The sequence below is a fragment of the Halichoerus grypus genome, chromosome 8, assembly GCF_964656455.1.
Source record: "Halichoerus grypus chromosome 8, mHalGry1.hap1.1, whole genome shotgun sequence".
Taxonomy (NCBI): Eukaryota; Metazoa; Chordata; class Mammalia; order Carnivora; family Phocidae; genus Halichoerus; species Halichoerus grypus.
The window spans coordinates 121,904,185-121,929,310 of NC_135719.1; the positions used below are offsets into that span (position 1 = coordinate 121,904,185).

General features: G+C 49.8%; 1 protein-coding gene across 1 annotated transcript in view; it reads right to left on the minus strand.

The window, feature by feature from the left end:
- Positions 1 to 251: 251 nt before the first annotated feature.
- Positions 252 to 25,126, minus strand: part of MAP3K9 (mitogen-activated protein kinase kinase kinase 9) — a 77,083-nt gene continuing 52,208 nt past the window's right edge. Inside the window, exons 4-12 of the mRNA XM_036107273.2 lie at positions 22,294 to 22,442; positions 21,181 to 21,356; positions 16,847 to 17,087; positions 15,245 to 15,367; positions 13,743 to 13,896; positions 11,180 to 11,248; positions 9,616 to 9,728; positions 7,866 to 8,669; positions 252 to 6,562 (exon numbers count right to left, since the gene is read on the minus strand). Coding sequence (XP_035963166.2) covers positions 6,078 to 6,562; positions 7,866 to 8,669; positions 9,616 to 9,728; positions 11,180 to 11,248; positions 13,743 to 13,896; positions 15,245 to 15,367; positions 16,847 to 17,087; positions 21,181 to 21,356; positions 22,294 to 22,442 — 2,314 coding nt within the window. The 3' untranslated portion in view covers positions 252 to 6,077. The remainder of the gene's footprint in view (positions 6,563 to 7,865; positions 8,670 to 9,615; positions 9,729 to 11,179; positions 11,249 to 13,742; positions 13,897 to 15,244; positions 15,368 to 16,846; positions 17,088 to 21,180; positions 21,357 to 22,293; positions 22,443 to 25,126) is intronic.

Consider the following 25,126-nt stretch of genomic DNA (forward strand, 5'->3'; position numbering starts at 1 on the left):
TGTGAGAAGAGACTGAATCATCTGGGTGGTGCTGTTCAGCGCCATGTACCAGTAGGGCCCCTGTGGTCCAGCTGCGGGCTCCAGGGCCTTCAGGGAGCCTCCTCACCCTCCTCCTCCTTCCTGCTCCATAGCCATAGATTTTATTTTTCCCTACATACGGAAATCCCCAGAAAGAGCCAGTTACTTGGACATTTTGTTTGATTAAAAAGAGGGGAAAGGATAAGGTTACAAAGCACACGGCAAACCAGAAGTCATTGTTGTAACAGTTTTATTCAAGTCTGTGTGTGCTCTGGTGGTGGGACCAGGCTGAATCAGCATTACACTGTAATACGATAAGAGGTTTAGCCATTGAACCAAGCCTGCTTGGCATCCCTAGTTAACAATTTACAGTACCTTGAAAAAAAAAAAAAAGCCAAAGAAAAGAACCTGGTAAGTTTCCTTCAGGACTTTTCTATTTTTAAATATTGTTGACAAATTACAATAACTTAAATCCCAAAGCAAAATGGGAATTCAAGGACACAGGCTCAGGACATATGGACAAGACACTGGAGCCTAGGGATGAAAACTAGTAGCTAATTCCAGAGAAACAAAACAAACACAAATGTGAACTTTCACTTTACCTAGACTCAAAGGCTCTAACGGGGAGGAAAATCCCAAAGAAAGCATTTCTGCAAACCAAGTAAAACCCACCTCCAACCTTTTTCCTTTATCCTCCAGAAGATAGTTTAAATCTGTGTGCAAGCATGTGAGTGTGTGAGTGTGTGTGTGTGTGTGTGTGTGTTTAGGATGGACAGTGAGGAAAATCAGAGGAGAAAGCTGATGAGTTCATCACCTCCCTTCTTTGCTACAACTGGGGACGGAGGGCATGTAACTCATCACAACGGCTCTTCTCTAGTCTAGCTGCGGCGGTGAGCGAGAGACTCAGGGGAAGGCTACGGGCGGGGGATGCAGGCAGCCACAGGCAGAAGGAATCAGGAAGAGCAGTCCTCCTGGCTCCAGATTAAGGAAGGAGCCCAACCTTCAGAACAACAAATGCTAGGGCGAGGCCACGGTGCTTCCAGGGCCCAAGACGGGAAATGAATAAAGGAGGGGGGGTGCTGTTGGTATCTCATCAGGACCAATGGAAAATAGTCAACAGTCTGAGAAGCTGATGAGAGGCTCACCTGGCTGCACAGCCAACCAGAAGCCCAGAGCTGGGTCAGGTTAATGAGGCACCTAAATCCCGTTACTTAGCCTTCATTAGCCAGGACTCCAGTCTCTGCGTCCTGCCTTCAAACGCCAGTGCCTGAGATGGCGAGTGCCCAGGTGGCAAGGCCAGGGAGGTGCTAGGGACTCCCAGAAGCAGCAGTGTGTTCTCCTTTCTAATGTGGATTTTCACTAATTTGGATTCCTGATCTGAGAAAGCAAGGATTCGTCTGAAAGAAGAGAGCATTTGGGAATGTGTTCCTAGTAACAAATGTAGCTTGACAAGGAGTCATCCTCAGGCCTGTAGCCACGGAGAGAGGCAGGTGGCTTAGTAGGTTGAACCATAGGAAATTGCCAATATTCAACTGGTTTTGACATACAACCACACACACACACACACGCACGCACACGCATGCACACACACGCACGCATGCACGCACACAATTTTCTCCACAAAGGGAAGCGATCTAGCAAGGTGAGGCTCATCATGCTGGACCTTGGGTTCCAGGATCATACATTTCGAAATTAAAGGGCTTCGTGCTTCAGGTAGGGAAGAAGGTAGCATCCCCCTCAGTTCGTGGTTGGACTCAGAGGTCCAGAGAGGGGAAGAAACATTTGCAACTTCACCCAACTAGTATGGAGGCAGCTCAGGTTACCACTAGCCTGCCACTCCTGCCACCACAGTCCCTTAGGATCACAGCATGCTGCGGGCTGCTCTCACCTCTGACCCGGGGCCACAGTCTCTGGCAGAGCTTTCGGGAAAAGCCTCGCACTACAGCAAGGGCAACATCTGCTTTGTCCCCCAAATCCTTCAAGAGGCAGTGGAGTGTTTCTCACCTGCCTGAAGGGGGGCCCTCACATACCTGAGTCAAAAGCACAGGCTTAATTAAACACACGAGGAAAAGGTCGAGGCTCCCTGAAGCATACCATTCACAGCCATCCGGCCTTCAGAGTCTGCTGCTCCGTGCTTTTGTTAAAAGCAAGCTTGAAGAGCTAGCAGTGCTTAGGAGGTGTCTCCCTCTTTGTGGGGGGACGGAGGGGGGAGGGGGTCTCCACTGTGGGGACTGAGGAGTAAGAGCGTTGACAACAAGCCACACCTAGGTGCCCTTGGGGTGTCTTGTTGTGTCCCTGAGCAACCGTGGTCTGAGGGAAAAGGGGCCTTGTAAAGAGCCTCACACTAAGACATGTGTCTCGAGGGTCAGCGGACCTTCTCACAAAGATTCTTCCAGGAATTGGCCTGATTCCAGTCTCTAAACAAAGCCGACTCTGGGAATGACTCCTAAAAAATCCGAGGCCCCCAACTGTCATTCCGATGCTGCCTCCAGCCTCCCCGTCTCCTAGTTCCTCCTTCCTAAGACACTAATGGTGAGGGCCAGCCTGACAAGTGGGCAGAGTAGAAAGGATGCTTATAAACACCAGGAGCTACATAAATGCAGAAGAACATGTGCCTGACCATGGCCCCCATGCTAAGCCAACTCCAAATCACTACTCTTCCAGAAACCAAAGGAAGGAACAGTAGGCAAGTCCCTTAGAGGCAAAAGTGGTGAGAACCACACTGTTAATGTCAGCAGTCCATCCTAATGGCCTGCAGGGAGCTGCGTGCTCTGCTGACCTGCTAGGATACATGTCCTCATTGCCCTTGACAGGGAAGCAGGTAAGGAAATTTGAGAGGAGCTAAAAACCAAGCCTGAGGCCAGAGACCAAAGCAGAAAGTGGGAGAGAGCCACCTTGTTAGGGGCTCAAGAGCTCAGTGCCTGACTCAGCAGCCAGCCCAAGCAGCTTTTCAATTTCTCTTCCTTTGAATTTCTTCCTCTTTAAGCATTTCCTCTTCTCTACCAGCAAGTATATCAGGACAATGATGCAATTTTGTAAAGTCAGGAGGAAAGGTTAGCATTGTTCTGAGTTGACCCATGTAAAATATCATCATCACCACCTTCATCATTACCACCAGACCCTTGGGATACTAAAGGATGTGAAGTGAAGAACATCTACCAAAGCCTCTTAGAAATAACATACTGGGAAAATAGGGACACCCACTCAGCCCCTGGCAGTGGCCTGGATCCCCAAGGGGGTAAATCGAGGATAATCCTGTTTAGAATCCGTGGAAGGATCCAAGGAGGAAGAGCAGAGAGCAGTATCTGCTTTCTATCACCATCTTCCAGTAGTGAGCACCTGCCAAGAGCAGAGGGAAAGTGTTCCTGAGGAAAGAGAAGGAAAGAGAACAGGAGATGCTGGTTAATGCCACTGCAGGGGATCCCAGCTTCAAGGCCTGCTCCTGACCATGACCACAGACACCAGGGAGCCGAAGTGGACACAAAGCAACTCAAACCCATTACTATACAGGATCCTTATCAAACCAAGCCTCGCCCCACAGAGACAGAGAGTGTGGCGGGCAGGGGCCCATCAGAGACAGGGTTTGGAGGAGCTGAGAAAGAACCCCTCCATCTTTGTGCAAGCTCACCGAAGCAACTTCAGCCTAACCCTGCTTATGCCTCTTGCATGTGCAATTCTACCCTCAGCAGACCCAGGCTTCCCTTGTCTTCCCTCTGGATGGGGGAGTAAGAAACGGGTTCCACCTCTCACTCAATGCCAAGTGGCCACCATTCAGCCTACACTGCAACAGTTACACGACCACTTCCAAAAAAGATGGCTCAGCCTCAAAAAAACAACAAAAAGTAGAAAACAGTCAATTGCCTCACAGCACAGAGCACTGTCCAGAGCCAGCAGGGTTTGGATTTTGCTGTATGCTGCACCCCACCGAAGGGCCATTCAGTGGAGCCAAGCGTTCATAGATGCATTCGTGACTTAGGAACTGGGGCTATGGAGAGTCCAGGGAAGGGCACAGAAGAGACCATCTGCAGCCCTCTCCCCATCAAGAATGAAGGGGAGTCACTTGGTTGGCTGGAACTGTGGCTAAGATTCACATTTTTCCCCTTCTGGCCAAGGAGTCAGGGGATGGAGGCAAAAATCCTCTCTTACAGTCTTCCCTGCACAAAGCAAAGGAGAGATGAGACACAACAGCAAAGCCCTGGGAGGCAACACACTGAGAGTGCCTCCCACCCAAGATGAGGTGGCGCCCTTGAACCAAAGTGCCAGGGAGCTCATAAAACAAGGAGCAATTTGAAAACCAAGGTCACCCCTTTTTTCATTCCCAGGTTGGGACTTTATCAGTTACAGAGAGAGACGGAGCAGTGACCAAACGCATTACCTGAGCCAGCTCTGTCGCTCCCCACATTCTGGCCTCCAGGCAGCAAAGGCAGGGAGCCTGCGGGCTGTCCTGCACCATCTCCAGGGAACTACTCCATGATAGAGGTCAGTGAAGCAACATCTGGAGAGTCTGGAGGGGAGAGGAGCATGACCAAAGGCTCTGCTCCCCATCAGGTTTATGTGTGTGTCCCGCACCAAGAAAACTGTTCACACTCAATACAGGAGGCCTCAGGGTAAGTGGAAAAGTGAAGGTACACAGGAGAAAGCTCCAGAAACAACTCAACATTCAAGTTAAGGAAACAAATTCCAGAAAAGTCGGGGTTGGCCTCTGCTCTCCTTCTGACCCAGCTCAGGGTCCAGAGCCCAGCATCAGGGGCCACCTATGCATAGAGACAAGAGGCCGTGGTCAGTCTGCAGAGCCCGGGGCTCGAAGCTTGCGTCACATTGGGGGCTCACTAAGCACCTTACAAACATCATGGCCTCACCGTATCCGTTTGCGGAAGGTACCACTAAGGCTCCGTTTTCCTTCAAGGGCATCCCAGAATGGATGGCCTGGCTGAGAAGAAATCCTCCCAGTTCCAGCTCCAGCTCCCAGTGTCCAGGAGCCCCTAGCCTACCCCCCACCGATATGCTCTTTTGGAGCAGTGCAAAGTCTCTACCAGCCAAACTCATAACCCAAAGTCCACTGATCCCAGGGATGGGAGGAAAGATCAAGGGAAGGGCGTGACACATAAAGATCAGACAACAAAATGGACCAGCGCAGGAACTTTGTCTCTGGTTCCAGGACTGGCACCGGGGAGTGCGCCTCCCAAGAAACGATCCCTGGGATGAGCATGTTTGTGGCAGACACAGGTCTGGCCGCGTCCAGACCCCAGGTGGGAGCTGGATGCCATCAACAGGTGCTGGTTTCTGCCCTTATTTGCATGTTTCCAAAAGGAACAAGGACAGACTCTGTGACCCTCTTGGCTGCCACTCGACTCTGGGTTTCCTGACTCCTTCTCCTCCCCTCACAGTTCTCACTGAGGCAGGTCCCTTCACCCCTGTGAGGCTCAACTAAATCAGGGGGCACCTGGAAGCGCGGGCAGGTCACTGCCAGGTCCATCAACTCCTGTGCCCCACACTGGGGCACCGTGCCTTCGGTCCCCCAGCTGGCACATAAGGGCTAAGGACGCAGAAAAACTCCTATCTCACTCCAACTGAGATTGTGATTCATGGGTGTTGGGGAAGAACATAGAAGAAGAAGAAAATCACTCACAGAACCTCCAATACTGGTGTTTGGGAAGGCGGACGGCAGGGCTAACAAAAGGACTCCAGGACAGGCTCCGGGCTTACCCAGGGGGCCAAGGAGAGGGGGCAGCAGACAGATTTGGCTGAGTGACCCTGTGGGGTCACCCTAAAGGCGAGGAAGAGTGTGGAGGCTGGGGGACATGCACGCACCCCTCCCTCCCCTACACAGCCAGAGCTGATGGCCACAGCCCCTTCCGGTGGACGTGGGCAGAAAGGCCCTGCAGGGCAGGGGACCCTCTGAAGTGGCCCCGCTTCCACCCTTCCATCTTCAAAGTGCATTATCAGTGCAAGAAGTAGGGCTGGATTTCAGGGGGTCCAACTCTGAGAAAGGGCTGTGCCAGCCAGCTCCCCCGATCTCCTCCTGCTTCCCCCTTGGCCACCCCCCAACCCTTTCCATGCTAAGACCAGAACTCTTGCTGAATCTCATAAGGGGCAGGCCTGTGTGTGTTCAGTTCAGCTCTGCACAGTGGCACAGTGCTGTCCTGACTCTGGCCCTCCGCGTCCAGGTCCAGAAGCGTCCGCTCGGCGGGGGGCAGCGGCCCCGCCTGGAACGGGAGCAAGGCGGGCAGTCCAGGCCGCTCCTCCACAGTGCTGCTGCTGCTAGCAAGGCAGGAGTCCAGGTTGCTGGGCGTCTCCGTGCTGGAGCTGTTGGCTGGGGAGGCGCTGCGGGCGTGGCTGGGGGACACGAACCACCAAGGGTCCAGCCGTTGCCGGTTGGCAGAAGGACGTGGCCGAGGCAAAAACTCCAGGGTCTTGGGTCTCTCCAGGGTGGAGTCCTGCTGTGTGTTCCAGCGCCTTGGGGTTGGGGGAAAGACCACATTGGGGTCAGGGAGACGGGGGAATTCACCTGGGTCTCGGCTGGGGCTGGGGGTTTTCAACATTCCTGGTCAAAGAGACAGAGGGAGAAGCATCAGATGACAGCACCACATTTCTGGGCCAGGTATACTCCGCTCCCCACCCCCCCAGCTGCCACATCCCTAGTCACCAGGACTAACCCGACTAACAAATGTTTAACGAGCACCTACTGTGTGCCGTGCAGTGTGCTGGGAGGCACTGGGGACACAGTAGTGACCCAGAAGGCCATGATCACTGTATCTGATAATAAAAATAATCACGGGACATACGGAGGTCATATCTGTAATGAAGAAGCTTAAGGCCACCCTGTGTTGACAAATAAAGCTTTAGTGTAACACAGCCACACCAATTACTCGCTCTCCCACTGGGGCAGCAGTGCTGAGTAGTTACAACAGAGACCATGGGACCCACAAAGCCTAAAATATTTACTATCTGGCCCTTTACTAAGAAAGTTCGCCGACCCCTGAGACTCAAGGAAGGGTCTGCTTATTCCCAGTTCATTCAGTGAATTAACATGGGAGGCAGGAACAAATCTAGGCATCAGAATTCCAAAGATGAGTCATAAGGTCTGATTCCCAAAGGGGACACACATCTGAGTTCAACAACAAAAAAATCTAAAGAGGGGAGGGGCAAGCTGAAGGGGAAAATACAACTGTCGTTTACACTCAAAGATCACTGAACTCTCAGTTGCCATCTGGTCATCTTCTACTGGGTGAGAGGGGTTTCCGAGTAAGACGTAGGTCTCTAGGGAGCAGGGGATGGTGGTGGGAACAACCTGGGTTACCTACAGCCAGGTGGCTGGGTGTCAGACAGAGAAGGCAGGCATATGCCAGGCTCAGCAATTTACCTGCATCCCTCTCCACGTCCGGGGAGTCAGCAATGAGTAAGGGACGAGTGATGCGGGGCAGGATGCACAGGAGGAAGCTGGCCTGTGAGTATGCCAGGCACGAGCCCAGCCACGTGGCACCGAACACCCCTCCTAGTGCAGTGCGGCACTCCTTCCGGGAACGTCGGTCTCCACTTCCGGGAACAAGCGGGCTAGGCCCCTGCCCTCCCCTCCCCATACCCTGCAGGCACGGCGCTGTGCACTCCAAGACCCAGAGCCCGAATTTCCCACAGGAGCCCTGGGCCTGATCCTTCCTAGAAGCTGTCTCCCCCGACGGAGGCATCTCCCCCCAGAGAGAACGTAGCCAGCCTGGCCACCTCTCCAACCCCAGGGCAGCATGTCCCGGTGGGCTGAGCCAAAGGAGGGATGGTATCCACTCCAGTACTGCACTCCAGGGGGAGGCACAAAGGCAGGAAAGAGAAAAGAGGAGGAGGGCAGGACTCACCTGCTCCAGGGCTGGGGCTCAACCCATTGCTGGAGGGGCTCCTGCTGGCTAGGAGAGCCGCTGGCTTGAGGGCCCCATCAGAAGGAGTCCGCCGGTGGCCACTGGGCTGCGGGGGGGCCGTGAGGGTGACGTGGGTAGGAGTCAGGGATTGGTTAGGGTCTCGTTTGAAGCGCTCCACTCGGACGTTGACCAGGGGGTTGTGGGTGCAAGGGCTCAGGGTTGGGGCCTCGACCGGACTGACGGGCATCTCGTACACCACGATCTCATCGCTGTCAGAACGCAGCAGGGAGCGGGTGGAGTTGCACTCGGAGATGGAGGAGAGAGAAAGCAGCGTTAGGGAGGCAGAGGGGTCTCCTAGCAACAGCATGGGCTCCTCCTTCTTGAAGAGCTTCCGGGATGGGGGGCTGGTGCTCCGACGAGGACGGCTGGCCCTCTGGAAAAGACTCTCACGCCTCTTCTTCTCCTCCCGGGCTGGGGGCTCAGGCTCCTCCGGGGGAAGCAGCTGGTACTTGCCAGCTTCCAGCAGGTCGAACCCCAGGCCGGTGGCCGCTAGAACAGCCCCACAGCCGAGCAGAGCCACCTCACAACGGCGGTGGTGGCCGCCGCCCCGCTTGAGGCTGTTGGTGGGAGTCAGCTGAGGGGTACTGGTGGCTGAGTTGACTGGGGTGGGCTCCTCGTGGACTCCATCACTGCAGGGGCCCTCTCCATCCTCTCCACGAGGGAATGGGATACAGAGGTAGGACTGGTTGGGTGAATGCTGCAGACGACTCTCCCCACTCCTTGGGCCTTCGCTGTCCTCATCCTCTGTGAAGAAGAGAGGAAAGGAGGGGAAACAGGAAATGGGAATGAAGCAGCAAGAGTAAGAATCTCGTCCTTCTTCCCAGCCCCGGGCCTCCTGGCGGAGCGTCAGGAATTCAAAGTTAAGAGTCTCAGGGTGGGATAAGGAACCAGGCATTGAACCCACAGAGCTTTAGTCCTCCACACTCAACTGTGACCAACACGAGGAAATCACTCTCCATTCCAGAGCCTCTTTTCCTGTTTTCAGAAAAGGAAATCTGCTACTTTTCTACTTCTTTCATTGGGACCCTCAACACAAGAGGTACAGTGTGAATTTCCTAGAATAGTGGGTAGAACAGAAACATTCCTAACTTTTTTGCACCTTAAAAGTGGAAGGGGCCTTGAATTTCTAGGATGGCCTAGAGACCCCTCTAAGAGCAATGGATTGGAATCCCCTCCACAGGTGAAGGTGCATCTACTCTATAAACTAACCTACTATGACCTTGGAAATCTTCAGAGAGAAGAGGACTTACTATCTGACAGAGAGCCTGGAGGAGACCTTACCCATTCAGCAAGCACAGGCAAATGGAAAGCTTCCTTGGAGAAAGGAAGAAACCATCTCCTGTTTTGCAGACTCCCCACATTCAGATACAAAGGAAAGTGACCCAGCAAAGGAAAATGCCTGATTCAAGGCCTCACCCTCTGCACTGCCCTAAGGAGACTATATCTGGCTCCCTGGGATAGGAGGCCAAGGGCAGGCCCCATGGCAGTAGTAGGAAGAAATTGTGATTTGGGAAGGTTCGATGAAATGGGAGTAGAGCAAGCGAAGAAGGAACTGGGTGGGGGCCTGGGAGTTGGGTAAAAGAGGAGACGACACCCATGAAGTGGCACTAGGGGTCCTCAAACCGTCCCAGAAGCTTGGCCAAAATTTCCCTGAGGAAACAGGGACAGTCAGGACAAAGGCAATGCTCACCCATCTCCATAAGGCTGGTGAACCCTGGCAGGGCTGGGCTACTCCTCGGGCCCTTCCCCAGATTGGGGGCACTGGACGACCACTGTTTGTATCCATCTACCAGGGACTTGAGGCTAAATGGGAGGAAACGAGGAAACTGTGAGAACTGGTTACTTCCCTTACTCCACTCTCACCTCCACGGGCCTGTGCAAAAGTCTCTCCCTGTGAGCTTAATTCCACCAAAGCCCAAGAGCCTTGGGGTACAGGCAACAAACATAACTGAGTCCCCTCGCATCACAAACAGAAGTGCACATGCTCTAGGAAAAGAAAAGCAGGACCATGAACCCACCCCTTCACATGCTGTTATGGAGCTGGGGAAAGATCTAGCAGGCAGGCGGCAAGAGGACAGGAAGAATGAGGGCTGCCCAGCACTGGCCCAGGTCTTGCCCGAGCCCATCTTCCACGAGAGGCCATCACTCCGGGACACTGTCTACAGCACAGTGCTGACATCAGGCGACACTGCGATGCCAGCAAGCCCCGGGCAGATGAGCTAGCAGACATGGACGGGCCAGGCTACTCCACTCAGACCGCTTCCTCCACTCCTGCCAAGCTTATGGCATGCTTAGGCAACTTTCAAAGCTAGCCACTTTTTTTTTTTTTTTGCCAGCCACTTTTTAAAAACAAAAACCAGCCAACAAAGCTGCACCAACCCAGTGCACTTTGGGACAGACCTACGTGGGGAGTACATAATACTGTACTCGAGCCCCTGGTTTGTCTGGGAACGGAGAGGAAAAGGGCAAGAGCTTGCTTTCAAATCCCTGTGATGAGCTCAGACTCACAAGCCAGTAACTCTGAGGATCCTGACGGGGTACCCCACCAACCCCCTCATATGATGGGGGAGTCAGAGGCCCAGCAGCACTGGTCTTTTCTCTAACGGACAATAAAGAGGGAAGACTGAGGAAATCTGTGGGTTATCGTTGCCTTGGAAATACCAGGATTATAATCAGAAGTGGCTCTCATTTCAGGGCCAGAAAAAGCTATTCAAATAAAGCCCACTCTTCCCAGTCCATCCTAAGGGAGAGAGAAGGACCAATGGTTTCCCCTCATTTCAGATCTCTGTTTCAAGTGCTATCAGAAATACCAGCGAATTCAAGTACATTCCAGCCACCCGTGGTTTCCACCAAAATACACAGCCAGAGATAAGCATGCTACTAAACCCACAGCCTGGGACTTCTAACTGATAATCTTCTAACATCACCTCCAGCTCTGGGTTCAAGGGAATCCAGATTAGCAAAGTCAAAGCCAGTGCTGAAGATGAAAGGATAAATAGCCTTGTGTCATCACCCTATAACTAGGGATGCCAGGAGAATCCCCACAACAGGAGTGGTCAGGGAAGGGAGAAAAGGGAAAGTCAGACCAACACAGGAAGCTCCCAGCGTGCACGAGGGTACCGCTTTAAAGAAAAAAAGTCAGCACAGCCTTGGCAATAATGACGCTCGATTCTACGGGGTGTGCCGTGAGAACGAGGAAATGGAAGGGGGACTATTATGAACACATCTGACGGAAGGGTGACGATTAGACTCACCCCAGGTGGAAATGTGGAGATTCTGATGGGGTACTTAAACCATTAGCTTTCTCACGTCTCTGAGGGGATCTTCAACGAATAAAGAAAATCAGTAGTAGGCGACAGTGGGTACATCCAACTCAGCCTCTCCCACATGGGAGCCCTTAAGGCTGGACTCCAGCCATGTGGCCAGCTGCCTTCCTCCTGCCCGGTCAGCACAACCCACACCGTGCAGGAATCTTAACGAGGTGGCCGCGCCTGAGCTGCCACAGGCCCAGGACCTCCCAATCTGTGGGACAAAGGTCCCCAAGCCATCACAGCGTAATTGCAGAGACCACGTGAATCCACAGACACCCAAGCTGTCTACGAGCAAGTACATGTTTCCTATAAGATAAATACTATTTTTTAAAAGGATGGAGATGCAAATTCACTTAACATCACTGAATTCAATATAGCTTTTTATTGTTACATATTTTTTTCCGTTAATAGGGACTAAAACTAGAAATACTGTCACACAGAGATTCTCAAAAATTTCTGCCATTAAAGAGGTCTTTACTCGAGAATGAATGGAATATACTTTATTTCTTGAATAGGAATTGAGAATCATAAAAAAGTCGTATTTTGAACTGTTTCAACAGTTTTGAGCACAAATCTATGCAAGGGGGAAGAAAATGCCAAAATTAATATTTTGGAATGTGAAGTAAAGTTAATTTACTAGCAAGACAAAAAAATATCTATAAATGAAACAGAACTAGAGAAACTACTGGGACCCACAGCCAACCTGGTAAATCCTATCAGGAATCACACGAATGTCAGAAATACCAAGGGGTTCAGGGTGACTGAGCTTCTCAGACCCACCTCAACCCTACTCGACCCCAGGGCTCAAGGGAAATCAAACTGAGGAGCTCTTGCCCCTACAGAACCTACTACAGCAGAGCAATTTACCATTCCTCGAAGACTCATAGAGGACTCAGTCACGGAACTCTCATGGAGCTTAGGCAGTTGGCCCTACATACCTAAATCTTCCCTTCCTTCTCCTTCTCCTTCTCTTTCTCCTTCTCCTTCCTTCCTTCCTTTGTCTTTCTCTCTCTTCCTTTCTTCCTCTTCCCCTTTCTTCCTTCTCCCTATTCCAAGGCATCTAAGTGATTTCTAAAGCCTGGCTTCAAAGAGTCAATCCTTTATGCACCAAATTGGTATTTTCACCTTTAGCTCAGATCTGACATGAGAAAACAGATTTGGGACCTGAAATCTTAGGACTCAAAGGAATACCAGAGCCAGGTCCAGGTCCAGGCACAAGCTCAGGAAAGTCACTGAAAAGGGAGAAGGGGGTTGCTGCTTCTTCTCACACTTAGAAAAGTCAAGAAAGGGGATTCTAGATTCTAACACCAAGAATAAGAACTGCAAACTACTACACTTGTTCCTCAGGTGTGAAACAGAAATTGCATGAGAAGCGCAGAAGAACCATCACGGCAGATATTTACATAGGCTCACTACAAGCCAGCTAATCTTGCCAGCACTTCCCAAAGAGGAACTTATTTAATCCTTGCATCAACCCCACGAGGGGGGTGCTGGCATAACCCCCGTTTTACAGACGAGAAAACATAAGGCCACACGGCGAGGCAGGCTGGGGTCAGCGGTGACGCTCGCCACTGCTTAACTCACTATGAGGGACTGGCCGCCGAAGAACTGGGACTTGAGAGAATTTAACTTGGAAGCCACAGGAAGAACACAAGCACATCCCAGGCACAAAGCTGGGTCTTATGCTTTGCCCATAGGGCATGCTCACACCTGTCAGGGTGGCTATGAGGTGAGGCCTAAAAGAAGTTCTAGTGGGCCCGTGATGTCATGAGCACAGGGTGTTATAGAAGACTGATGCATCACTGAACTCTACCCTCTGAAACTGTTAATTAATTAGATTTAAATAAATAAATAATAAAAAAAGAAGTTCTGGTGGCCTCGGAGTTAACATCTGAGTGCACTGACTACCAGGGCTGGATTATTCCATCCACCCCTGCGTCGGGATAAGCCTCCAAGTCGAGAGAGTCCTGTAAGCCCTGCTCTTCCTTCTCTTGGCTCTGAGCGGATGATCGAAGGGGAAGAGCCAGACAGAAGTAGAACATCTGGTAGAACTCTTCACGTTCGGTTACTGCTTGGTCTACTTGCTGCTCTGAGTCAGACGCCTCCAGGGGTCAGCAAACTACACCCGGAGGGCCAACTCGTGTCCACCGCCTGTTTATAAAGTTTTACTGAGTAAACACAGGCACGCGCCTTCATTTATGTATGGCCCGTGGCCTGCTGCTTTGGTACTGAAACACAGGAGCGGAGGGACTGCCAAAGAGATTGTAGGACCCTCAGAGCCTAAAATATTTACTGTCTGACCCTTTACACAAAAAGTATGCTGAGCCCCGTCCTAGGGGAGGTTCCAGGGAGCGAGGAGATTGGAAAACCGTTGCAAAGAGTGAGAGGCTTGTAATTTCTCAGAAAGCAATGGGACACACAACAGAGAAAAAGTATTTCACATCATAGCTTTAAAAGGGAATACCCATCTTTAAGCAGAAAGAATCTCCCGCATTCTGGCTCTTACCCTTCATCTCCCGAGGCGAGCTCCTTCTGACCAAGCGTACTTGGCCCCCACGTCCGTCCTTTCTTCTTCGGGGCCCTCTTCTCCTCCTCCTCCCCTTCCTCTTTCGGGATGACTGAGCTCCGGCCCCAGGTTTTGCTGTTTTCACCTGGTGTCACTGTGAATAACAAAAGTTGGATGGGACCTGGAAAAAAGATAGACAGGGTCCCCCCAAAACTAGCCTCTACCTCACCAGACAGACACAGACACACACACACATATATGGAGTCGCAGGGAAGAAGTCACAGCTCCTCGAAAACTCTGTGCCCAAGTGGAGCCTTCAAGTCCTTAGGCACCAATCACTGAGCACTCTCAAAGTACCATGGAAAAACATCCCAGATTCTCCTAATTTGCGTCCAACGCAAAGCTGGAGCTCAGGCCAGCCAGACATCAGAGTTCCAAACAGATCTGACTTAAGGAACTTGTTTTGTTGGGTGGAACTGGACTGGGAGTGGGTAGGGAAGGAGGTAGGTAGGAGAGAAAAAAAGATAAGGGGGTAAGGAAGACTTGGAAGTGCAGAAAAGAATTTTGGTAAGAAAGGAAGACAATGAGGAGCTCAAGACTATGGAGCAGGAAGTCAGGAGTAGGAGGAGAAGGGGAAGGAACAGGCCTAGAGAAATACAATAGATAAGAGGAGGAACGTTCTTCTGACATTGCTACCTTATAGCAAAAGGTGAAACCCAAATGCTTCAGAGACTAGGCTTACATCATAAGTGACCGGATGGTTTCAGACACCAAAAAACAGGAGCTGAGGGGACTGAGGCAAAATACAGAGCATATGGAAGCCGCCATTGCTTCTAGTCAACTGTGGGCACATGAAAAATGGGAATCCACAGATATGAATGGATTTTCCAAGGACAGCCAGCTAGGGTTTGTTTTTTGTTTTTGTTTTTAAGTGAAATCTCTAAGTTAGGGAAACGACTCCATTCATACACACACACGTGTGTGTAAATTCTTTTTAATAAACACTGTGGTAAAAATAAAATTGGTCCAAACTTGGCCTATCACAAAGTATTTGGCAAGTTCCCTTAGGACCTACACTTTGAAAACACCCTTCCCTGGGAAGCATGAACAAAAGAAAAACAACGATGCCCCAAATATGGCAGAGCACACACAAGGTCCCCAGGCCAGGGTACCAACCAACCCAGGCCAGGTACCAGGCTATCTACATCACACACCAGTTTCCGAATTGCTTTGTGGTTCATGAAAGATCCCATTAATACCCACAAACCCCTCTGCTGGTCTCTAAGAGGAAAAGCAGGGGAGCAGTAGTATAAAGCTAATGGAGAGAGACAAGAAGGAGGGCTAAGGGTTTGCGTACATATGTGCATGTATATACACATTGCCGAGGAGAGATGGCAGAAGTTATGGATGGAGCAAGCCTGGGCCAGTCGGTGGCTGGACAGAGCAGGGGACAGATGCCCCTGGTGTGTTCTGGCCCCAACTAATTTGGGAAACAGTCTCACACTGGATGGCTCGAAGGCGAGGAATGATGGTGGGGCTCGCAGGAGGACTGGAGCGGCTGTTGATGAGACTCTTCCTTTTATCCATGGTGGGGGAGGCCTGAACCGTGAACTTGTGCTGGAAATCTGCTTGGGGAAAGACAGACATGTGTGTGCATTAGAATTTTCCCATAACCCAGGTCCTGTGAGAAAAGTGGTATGTCCTGGCAGGTTTGAGGGACAGGCCCTTGTTTCCTAAGAAGTGACTTGTTCGCCTGGGAAATCTTCTTTTTCAGAATCATCTCTTTCTCCGCAAAGATGGCAGGACAGCAAGATGAACGTATGAGGAGAAGGAAAATTCACTCTCCAAGTCAACCTCATCTACAGTGTACATAGGTGTAGTAATCACAGATTTACACTAGTTTTCTTAAGATCAGGAGACTTGCTGATTATTCTAGGAAATCTGACTTACAATTCTGTTTCTTACAATCTATTAGGACAGGCCCCCTTTTCTCAGGGACCAAAGCAGGGAGACGGATGCTTCTCACCAAGGGCAGGCAGAGCAGAGTAATAAGGACTAATCCTTGGTGGGAACCTAGGGAAGTGAGTGCATGGGGCTAATGGTCCAAACTGTGATGTTTTCCAAAGACAGGCACAGCACAGCATAAAGAAGGTAAACCTTATAGCCCTGGATTTCTAAGCCCCAGTGTCCTCATCTATCAAGAGGTGTAATAAACAGCTGAGTGTCTGCCCGTAGGTCCCCTGACTAGACGTGATCTCCCTGAAGGAGGGAGCTACTGTTTCCTTCTGAGCTTCCCCAGCTCACAGCAGCTTGACACCACATGCGACATGCTCAAGTGGGGCTCACAGACTCTGTGTTACCTGGCCAGAAAAATGTGCAACAAGGACACTGGTAAACATGTCCCACAAATTCATCCACTGAATTTCACTGAATGAATTCCCTTGTCTGTGCTGAAGCCATCATCCCGGTGCTTAAAATCCTCCGCTACTGCCCCTATGACACTATTTTCCCTTGGTGTCCTTACCCCCCTAACTGAGTTTGCTTCCCAGGACCTTATAGGCTTAGAATACAATAAACACACACTTGAGCACTCACCTCCCCATAAAGATTCTAATTCATAGTTTCCTATTACTTTGCATTTTCCCAAGGCTGAATATCCTACAAATGTACCTTTATTCACCCAACATGCTTCTGAAAGGTTGTATGCAAATCAAATTCCTACCCGTGAATCCTAATCTCAACTGTATGCAGAAACTAGTTATTTAGAGAAACCCTGAGATGAGCTATTCTGCAGAGCCCTGAGTTCTCCATGTGAGCCACCATGCTGCTAGCAGTCTGGACCATGCCTGCCTGTCAGGTTCGCCCGTCACCGGTTTGTCTTCCTGCCCGGTCTGTGTTTAGTCACACTCAACAACTCCCCCGGAGCAGGGTAGCTTGGCCGTGGGCCAGTCTTCCCCCCTGAATGGAACAGCCCACTTCGACCCTGCCCTGTTCGGAGACCCAGAGCCTCCTGCCTCCCAGCCCGTCCCCGGCTCCCCCAGGTCCCTGGCCACACAGCCTGCCACCCTGCCCCCCCACCTCCCAGCAGGTCCCCGGCCACTGACCGGAAGGGAGGCTGATGCGGTTCCCATCCTTGAGCTTCAGCCGGCTCTTCCTGAACTTGCCCTTGCGTTTCTTCACCCGGGGCTTCTCCTGGCACAGCTGGTGGATGATGATGTTGAGCTCCCGCTCCAGGATGTCGATCTCCCGCTCGGCCAGCTCCTGCTCGCGGCGCCGCAGCAGCTCCTCCTGGGTCTTCTGCTGGAGCGCGGCCCGCGTCAGCTCCTCCTCCCAGGTGCGGAGCTCCTGCAGGGGCAGAAGTATGGCAGCGAAGAGCGGGTGCTCAGCGCAGGCGGGGAGGCCGAGGGCCCCTGAGGGCCAACGCCTCCAAACCCTCAGTCCCAGGTGGAAGTGCTGGTAAAGGAATCCCTGACCACCCTGGAGGCTGGATGCCGGAGAGGGGCAGGCTCAGCCCAGCCACACTGAGGACATAGCTATGGCAGCCCTGGAGACAGGGGCTGAGAGCTCCTAGTTGCTCCTTGATTATGGATTATGACTGCCTGTGACTGGAAAAAAATAGGGGTTTGGGCAGAAAATACCATCATGTACTTAAATTTTACAGACTTGGTTGTATTTTCATTTTTTCCCACTTTATAAAGGATGCTTTTTAAACCAGAGTCAACTTGATGCGACCCAGCTTAAAATGTGCCCACTATAAATGAATCGCCCTCAATCACCTAACATTCAAATAAAAATGTATTTCCTGAGCGATTGTTCAAAAGCTGCTGAGGCATGTCTTCTAAACCTCTATTCAGTTGGTGAGTGAATCCACAAAAGCATGTGGTTTGAACTCTCATCTTGAAGGACAACCATGTGCTCTGGAAGGTTCGTGACAGCACAGCAAAGAGAAGAGAAAACATTTCCCGAAGTCTCTGCCAGGCGCTGCTGTAGGACCGCTGCTGTATTAGACGAGCAGAACCTCTTCCCTGCCTCCCCTTTTCCCTTCCGCATGAATTTATATATGTACATCGGCACGGAGCTCCTGAGGTGAGGCGGGGGAGGAGGGAGGTATACGGAATCAGGAAACAGGAGAGCAAACAGGAAAGAGAACTGAATATGTGCGTACAGTTGTCAAATCTGGAATCTGAACTATTAGCGCTGCTTACCCAGGATGTAAGACTGACGTGTGGTGGGATGAAGCGCTAAAACTTAAAAGTGGGGAATTTCTTCAATAAAGCAGCCAGAGCAACACTTCTGCGGCCGAAACTTAGAATTTCTCCATGGAATGCTCCACTGTAAGAAGTCATTCTGGACTAAAACAAAATATTGTAGAAAGGGAGCCGAGAGCTAGGAAAAAGTATGTGAGCACATATTGGGGAAGCTGAGCAATGGGTAGAGAACAGAGACAAGAGGGGAATGAATATTCTGATGTTAGGAACTTTTCATTCAACTTGCCCTCCATTCTCAAGAGAGTATCAAAATTGATAATAAAAATAAATTGGTAATAAAAATGATAGAAAGGGGGGGAAGTGAGAAAAGGACTAGCACCTTGAAAATTGTCTTTGGGGGCGCCTGGGTGGCTCAGCTGGTTAAGCGTCTGACTCTTGGTTTCAGCTTGGGTCATGATCTCAGGTTTATGAGATGGAGCCCCACATCAGGCTTTGTGCCGTGGAGCCTGCTTGCGATTCTCTCTCTCCCTTTCCCTCTGCCACCCCACCCTGTCTCTCCCTCTTAAAAAAAAAAGAAAAAGAAAATTGTCTTGTACATGATGGGTGCTCAGTGTCAATGAATGAATGAATGAGAAAGAAGGAAGGGAAGACAGAATTCAATTTTATAAATGCAATCCTTTACGGGAACCCAGATTCATCCTAAGTGTCTGAGAGATGAGCCTGAACTTTTGAACTTCTCCTTCTTCGATGAAATAAGCCCCAAACAGATTCACTGTTGTATGCCCCCCACCCCCACCCCCAAAGCCTTGGCTCTCCTTGTCCCACTACTTTGTCTTCACCATCAGGAGAAGAAAAACATGGAAGATTCAGAAAAATCATTCTTGGCTGGTTGATTTTGCTGCTAGATGGGAAAGTTAAAAAGTTCAAGCTAATTTCAGCCTTCCTAAGTCTTCTTCTCCTACCTGCTCTTATCTAGGGGATGGTTTGTGTTATAGCCCCTTCCTTTGAGGGAACTTAGACCCCAGTCCAGAGACAAATCCATCGTCACTATACCTGGAAGTGGTAAATTGAGACAAGCCGAGAATGAGCTGAATCATATGGGAAACCAAGACATTTATGGAGTACGCGCCGATGGCACCATGTATCGGCAGGACTCTCAGACACGGTGAGTCTCTTCCTTCTTGTGAAACACCATTTAGGGATCAGCCGCCTAGTATGCAGATCATATCACCTGCACACAATGATTTAAGAGGCATCTCCCCAGAGAGAAAGCTCATTATCCATCCCTCACCCTCACTTCCCCAACTAGGAGTCTTATAATGGACAGACATCATAGCACAATGGTTAAGAGCAAGGATTCTGGAACACACTGCCTGAATCATGGCCTGAGGCGAGTTACCAGGGGCCTTATACATAACATGGAGCTAACCGCACTGACATCACAGTTGTTTACATAAGACAATTATTATCTTATGTAAGATTACATAAGAATTCATATAAATCACTTTATAACAGAGCATGGCACATAGTACATGCTCTATAAATGTTAGCTGTTATGAGAATGGGTTTGGCTTCTCCTAGTAACCATCCACAACAAAATCCAACTTTCATTTTTCTTACTGGTGGGTACCCTTGTAATTTCATCAATCAAAAGAAAGAAAACCAAGCATCAAGTGATTCAACAATCTAAAGGGCCAGCAACTCTAGGTTTCTTCTAGTTGGAATAGCATTAGTAACAGGAGTACCCTCTTCTTCTTTTTTTTTTTTTTTAAGATTTTATTTATTTACTCATTTGAGAGAGAGAGAGCATGAGCAGGGGGAGGGGCAGAGGGAGAGGGACAAGCAGACTCCCTCCTGAACGGGGAGCCCACCATGGGGCTCGATCCCAGGATCCTGAAATCATGACCTGAGCCAAAGTCAGATGCTTAACTGACTGAGCCACCCAGGCACCCAAGAAACACCCTCTTTCAATCATTCTGCCCAATGGTCAGTGCTGGTCCCGTCCCCCCACCCAGGTCCTAAAAGATTTGTCATAAGCTCACTCCATTCCCCTGAGGAACACTCATTGACTTGCCAAATAGTACCAGGTTTAGGATTGCTATGTGGCATAAAAAGAGGTTTATCTCTTCAAATCAGCTCCAGAAAGGATTTTTAAGTCATTTGTTTAGGCAAACAATACTGGAGAGAAGATGGTGTTAAAATCAGAAGACCCAGGTTGAAAATTCTGTTTCCCTGCGTACAAGCTGTGTGACAAGTCACTGACCCTTCGCCCTGAGATGAGAAAGATAGTAACACCTGCCCTACATGCTGGGGCAGGGGGCACGAGACTCCTGGATAAAAAGGATGAAAGGTTCTTTCCATCATTACATCTTTCAGGGGAAAGAACTGGGAAGCCATGAAGATGTACACAAGTTCAGCTACTGTTATCATGTTGCTTCCCAAATGCCCCGAGTGGGCAATGAGGAGGGAAAAAAGAAATTAACCAAGAGACACATGGACCTTGCTTGTGCCCCTAGCTGCAGCCCTTGGAGCCAGCCTAGCCCCTGCAGTAGAAGCAACGTAAGTGCTCATGATCAGCTTCCCCTCGGTGGACACGGACTGCTCATCAGACACCAACGGCTCAGAGAGGAGCCACGTAAGGAAGGGCCACCAAAACGAAAGGCAGATCTCTAGTAAGCTAAGAATATTTGAACTCCTCAGTCAGTTCGGGCTTGAGCCTTCACAAAAACATGCAAAATACCATATAATTTCAGAACCATACAGTATTTTTAGCCCATCTGCTGTTTCTGATTCTGATACCAAAGACAGTGGCAGGATGTGCTGATAACTGTCCTCAGTGTTGAAGAATCTCTATCTTAAGTTAGCCCCCACTCTGGAAGTCCACTATGGAACCAAGAAACGTTTCTAGAACCCTCTCATATTTTCTGCTGATACCTGCCCAGTGGTGCTCTTCCTCTGGTTTGGACAATGAAGTAGATATTCTGTGTGGAGAACTTTGGACTCATGACACCCCTACTTGTTCCTGCCAAATCCCAGAAAGAAAGAAAACGTCTCTACCACATCAGGTCACACCTGAGGCCTGAAGAACTCTCTCCATGTAAAGTCGGGAAGAAAAAGCTGCTCTGTTTACCTCAAACTAAGCAGGAAGGTGGTTGTGTCAGAATCTGTCCAGAGGCCCCAGTGGGGAAGGCCCACTGATTCAACTCACGCCTTTTTCTTGTTTTATTTACCTTTTCTTTGGCCCTGAGTTGGTCAAACATCTCCTGAATCTCATGTTTCCAGTCATCCTGCAGGCAGTGGAAGGAGTCCTTGGGCATCTCAAAGAAGCCAGACTCCTCTATGGTAGTTAGCTGGTCCAGGATATTTGTGAAAGATGGTCGTGAATGAGGGTCAGGATTCCAGCAGTCTGCATGGAACACGGGAGTAGAGAGAAAGCATGAATGGACAGAGACAAGCATAAGACAGAATATTATGTGACCTCATTTACCAGAAAAGTGCCTCTCATTTTTCCTTCCAGAAACAGAAACACGGGGATTTTGGCAACTACACGTAGGGCTAGGGAAGTAAAGCAAGTTGCCCAAGCTCACGATCATACAGAGTGAGTGTGGAAATAGAATGCAGCAGTTCTACCCCCATCCGACTCTGCTTGCTGATTTAGCATCAGAAAAGCAAGTCCGAAGAGTTTGCTGGCATGAGGCTCAACAGCCAGGATTTATTATGTTCCTACACGAGTCCAGTCCTGAGAGTGGGTAACTAGACTTCGGACCTCAATTTCCCACAAATAAATGAGCCAGCCTTCCCCACCTCAATGGGATGAGGATAAGGCAAAGATAAAAAGGACTGGACTGGGTGTCGGGAAAAGTGAACTCTACCTATTCTCAGCTCCCGCACTAGCTAATGGAGTGCACTTTGCCTCTCTCAGCTTTGGATTTCTCACTCAGGGAATTACAGGGTTTGACCAGATGACTTCTAGAGTTCCTTTCTTCTCGGATGTTCTTCGTTTCTAGATGTAATACACTCAGAGGTCCTGAAAATAAAAGCTGCTATGTCTTCTCATTTTGTATTAAACAATAAAATACTGAAGTGCTGGACAGTGGGTTTTAGTTACTAAGTTGAGCTCTACAGTCCCTCGAGATGGACAGAAGGAGCACCTGTGCCATCCACGTAGCAGGTGCCGACATCATCTGAAAGTAGCTCTTCCACCCACCCACGGGATTCCTCCTTGACTGACTTGTACTTCATCTCCTCTCTCTGTAACTGACTCAGCAGAATCGTCTGACATCTACCCAAGTGCTGCTCAGAAGGCAAACCCTCCAGTTTTGTTCCAGTCAGGGGTCACTTACCTTCCATGAGTTTGGCAAAAGGTTCTGGGCACGTAGAAGGAATGGGAAGGGCGAGCTTGTTCATGGCCACTCCATAAGCCACGGCTAAGCCATCGATTCCTCGGAAGGGCACCTCACCAGTCAGGAGCTCCCAAAGCAGCACCCCATAGCTGAGGAGAGGAAGAAGACAGAAGCAGTCTCGGATTGCGACAGATGCAATCTCACCGACAGGGCTCGCGAGGCCTTTCCGAGCTAGCCATGCTCTTGCTGGCATGGAGGGAGACTAACACAGCAGACGCACCCATGGGGCATTGACAGGACACCAGGAGGCCTATCCGCTAAAAGCAAAAGCTCTGGAGTCAGGCACACTTAGTTTCAAAGTCTTGTTCCTCAAATTCCTCATCTACAGAGTGCGAATAACAACTCCGGGCTCACCAGGATGCCGTGAGTCTCACCGAGCTACTCTAAGGGTTTAAATCAGCGCCCACCAGCCATAGCTCTTCTGTTGTTGTTATTGCTAATGTAATACTCTAGAAGAAGAGGCCGCCTCCCAAGAATACATTTTTTTCCTGTTTTAAGAAAACTTCAGCTTTCATCACAGATACATTTTTTCAGCTTTAGAAAAGCAGAGAGCTGACTACTTACAACAAATGGATTTTGCTCTTGTAACAGGTTTCTTTAAATGCCCACTAGGTTGGATAGATTCCCACCCCTGATCGGTTAACAGAGACCTGTGTGTAATTCAAAGGGGAAAGTCACACAAGGGGCGGCCTACATGGGAAGAGCAGAGCAGTGGGTCAGCTGTGAGGACCTCAGTTTCCTCCCAACCTTTCAAATCCACATGAAGAATTTCCTTTCACATGTCCTGTGAGTCAGAGAACAGGGAGAACAAAGCTTAGAATAATTATTCTATGAATTCACAATCAGAACAAGGCAAAATCATGTAGTGTTCAATCCTTCCAGGAACAACAATCCTCCCAGGACAAGCAACCATAAGGCCACGAACAGTTCGAAGACTGGCTCTCCTTATATTTTCAACACAAACCTCAAATTTTTAAAAAATACTCATCAGTAGTTTACAACCAATAAAGTCATGTTATTTTAAAACAACACATGGCTCAGTTGGTAGAGCAGGTGACTCTTGATGTTGGGCACAGAGATTACTTCATTAAAAAAAAAAAAGTAAGCCCAATATCTATTTCTTCATGGTACTTTGTATGCACAAGGTGCTAAGACATTTATAACATCATCTTGAATCCCTACCATGAACCTGCAAGATAAATATCACCATTCTGCAGATGATGAAAGCAAGTTTCAGAAAGTTTAGGGCATACATGGAATAAGTCATGGTGGACCCTGGACCAAATCTCAGTTCCTTCTCTCTAGGATCCCCTTCCACCATTTCTCTGCTTAGTAAACTCTAATCGTCTTTCAAGATCAAATTCAAGTGCACCACCATGTACTCATTCATTTTACACATCTATAAAGATTTACCATGCATCAAGCTCAATGTCAGACACTGGGATGCAGGATACAGATCTTGTCCACAAAGACACTAATGTGAGGAACAGAAAAGACGTCAATTAGGACACAGAGATGAGTCACAAGAGAGATACCATGAGTGTACAAAGAGACCCAGATGGGCTCCTGGCCAGACCAGGATGGCGGCAGGAGACAGCTAAACCTTGACTGCTAGGTAAAGGAAGACAGAGATCCAGAGACAGGGGTCAGCATGTACAAGGCATGCCTTGCCCTCAAAGAATCCCAAGTGGCCTGGCATGGCTCCAAAGAAGAGCAACAGGCCAACCAATGCACCAGGGCATCCCAGAAGATCCCTACAGATGGCCCCCCAGAGTGGCCTGGCCAGTCTCCTCGGACAATGGCTTTCTCTTGGTGAGCCCTCCAAATACCATCACTTTCTTTACGTATCTCAACAACCAAAAAAAAAAAAGCCTGGTAGACAGTTGCAGGTCTTGTCTTGACAGGGAGCTGGATTTTAGTCTGAGGCTGATGGCAACCATGCTGGACACTTTAGGAAGCCTTCCTGACACTCCCAGGTGTTCCTTAACCCTTGCCTGGGTTGCCCTGTATTGTGGTCATGTTTGCCAGCCCACAGGCTCTTCAAGGGCAGGGATAGTAGTTTAATCTTTGCATGCTCAGAGCCTTGTACACAGGAGGCCCTCATATAGTAAATGAGTTGGTGGGTGGGTGTGGGAAAACGTGCATGGTCAGACGGTCCTGCAGGCTGCATTGCGTGCCCTAGAGTAAGCCCTGAACACCAAGAATTGCACTGTTATTCTTCCTGCCAAACCTTTACCGTGACTCGTCCAGACAGTGGTGGTGCTGGGCAGCCGCTACCAAGTGACTTCTAAGAACTCTCAGCACTGCTGACGAGATTCCTAGCTTACAGTGACTCTCATCTTCAGTTGTCTGCTCCTGGCATTCCTGCCAACCTCCACTCTGGACAATAAAAACCCAAGGTCCCAAAGAACCCCTCTCTTCTATCTAGGCGAAGACGATGGGTGTCTGAGCCCTAACTACCTGGAAAGACAGTAGAGTGTTTCAAATATCTAAACATGTGTCCTGTTTGTGTCCTTGCATCAGCTCTGCCCATGGTTTCCATGGAGATGTCTCAGGCCACCTGGAAGAGGGAGGAGCCGGGGCCCCACCCCTCTCAGTTTCCAGGAAGGCAGCTCTGCTCTCACCTGGCTTCTTTCTTTGTTCATCTGCATTTCGTTCCGTTTGAAAGGCCCCACAACTAAGAGGAGCCGGTCGAATGCTACTCAAGAAAGATTCAGACAGACTTGAATCAAATGTCTGCTTTACCGCTCACGGCGGGCGGTGTGGCCCTGGG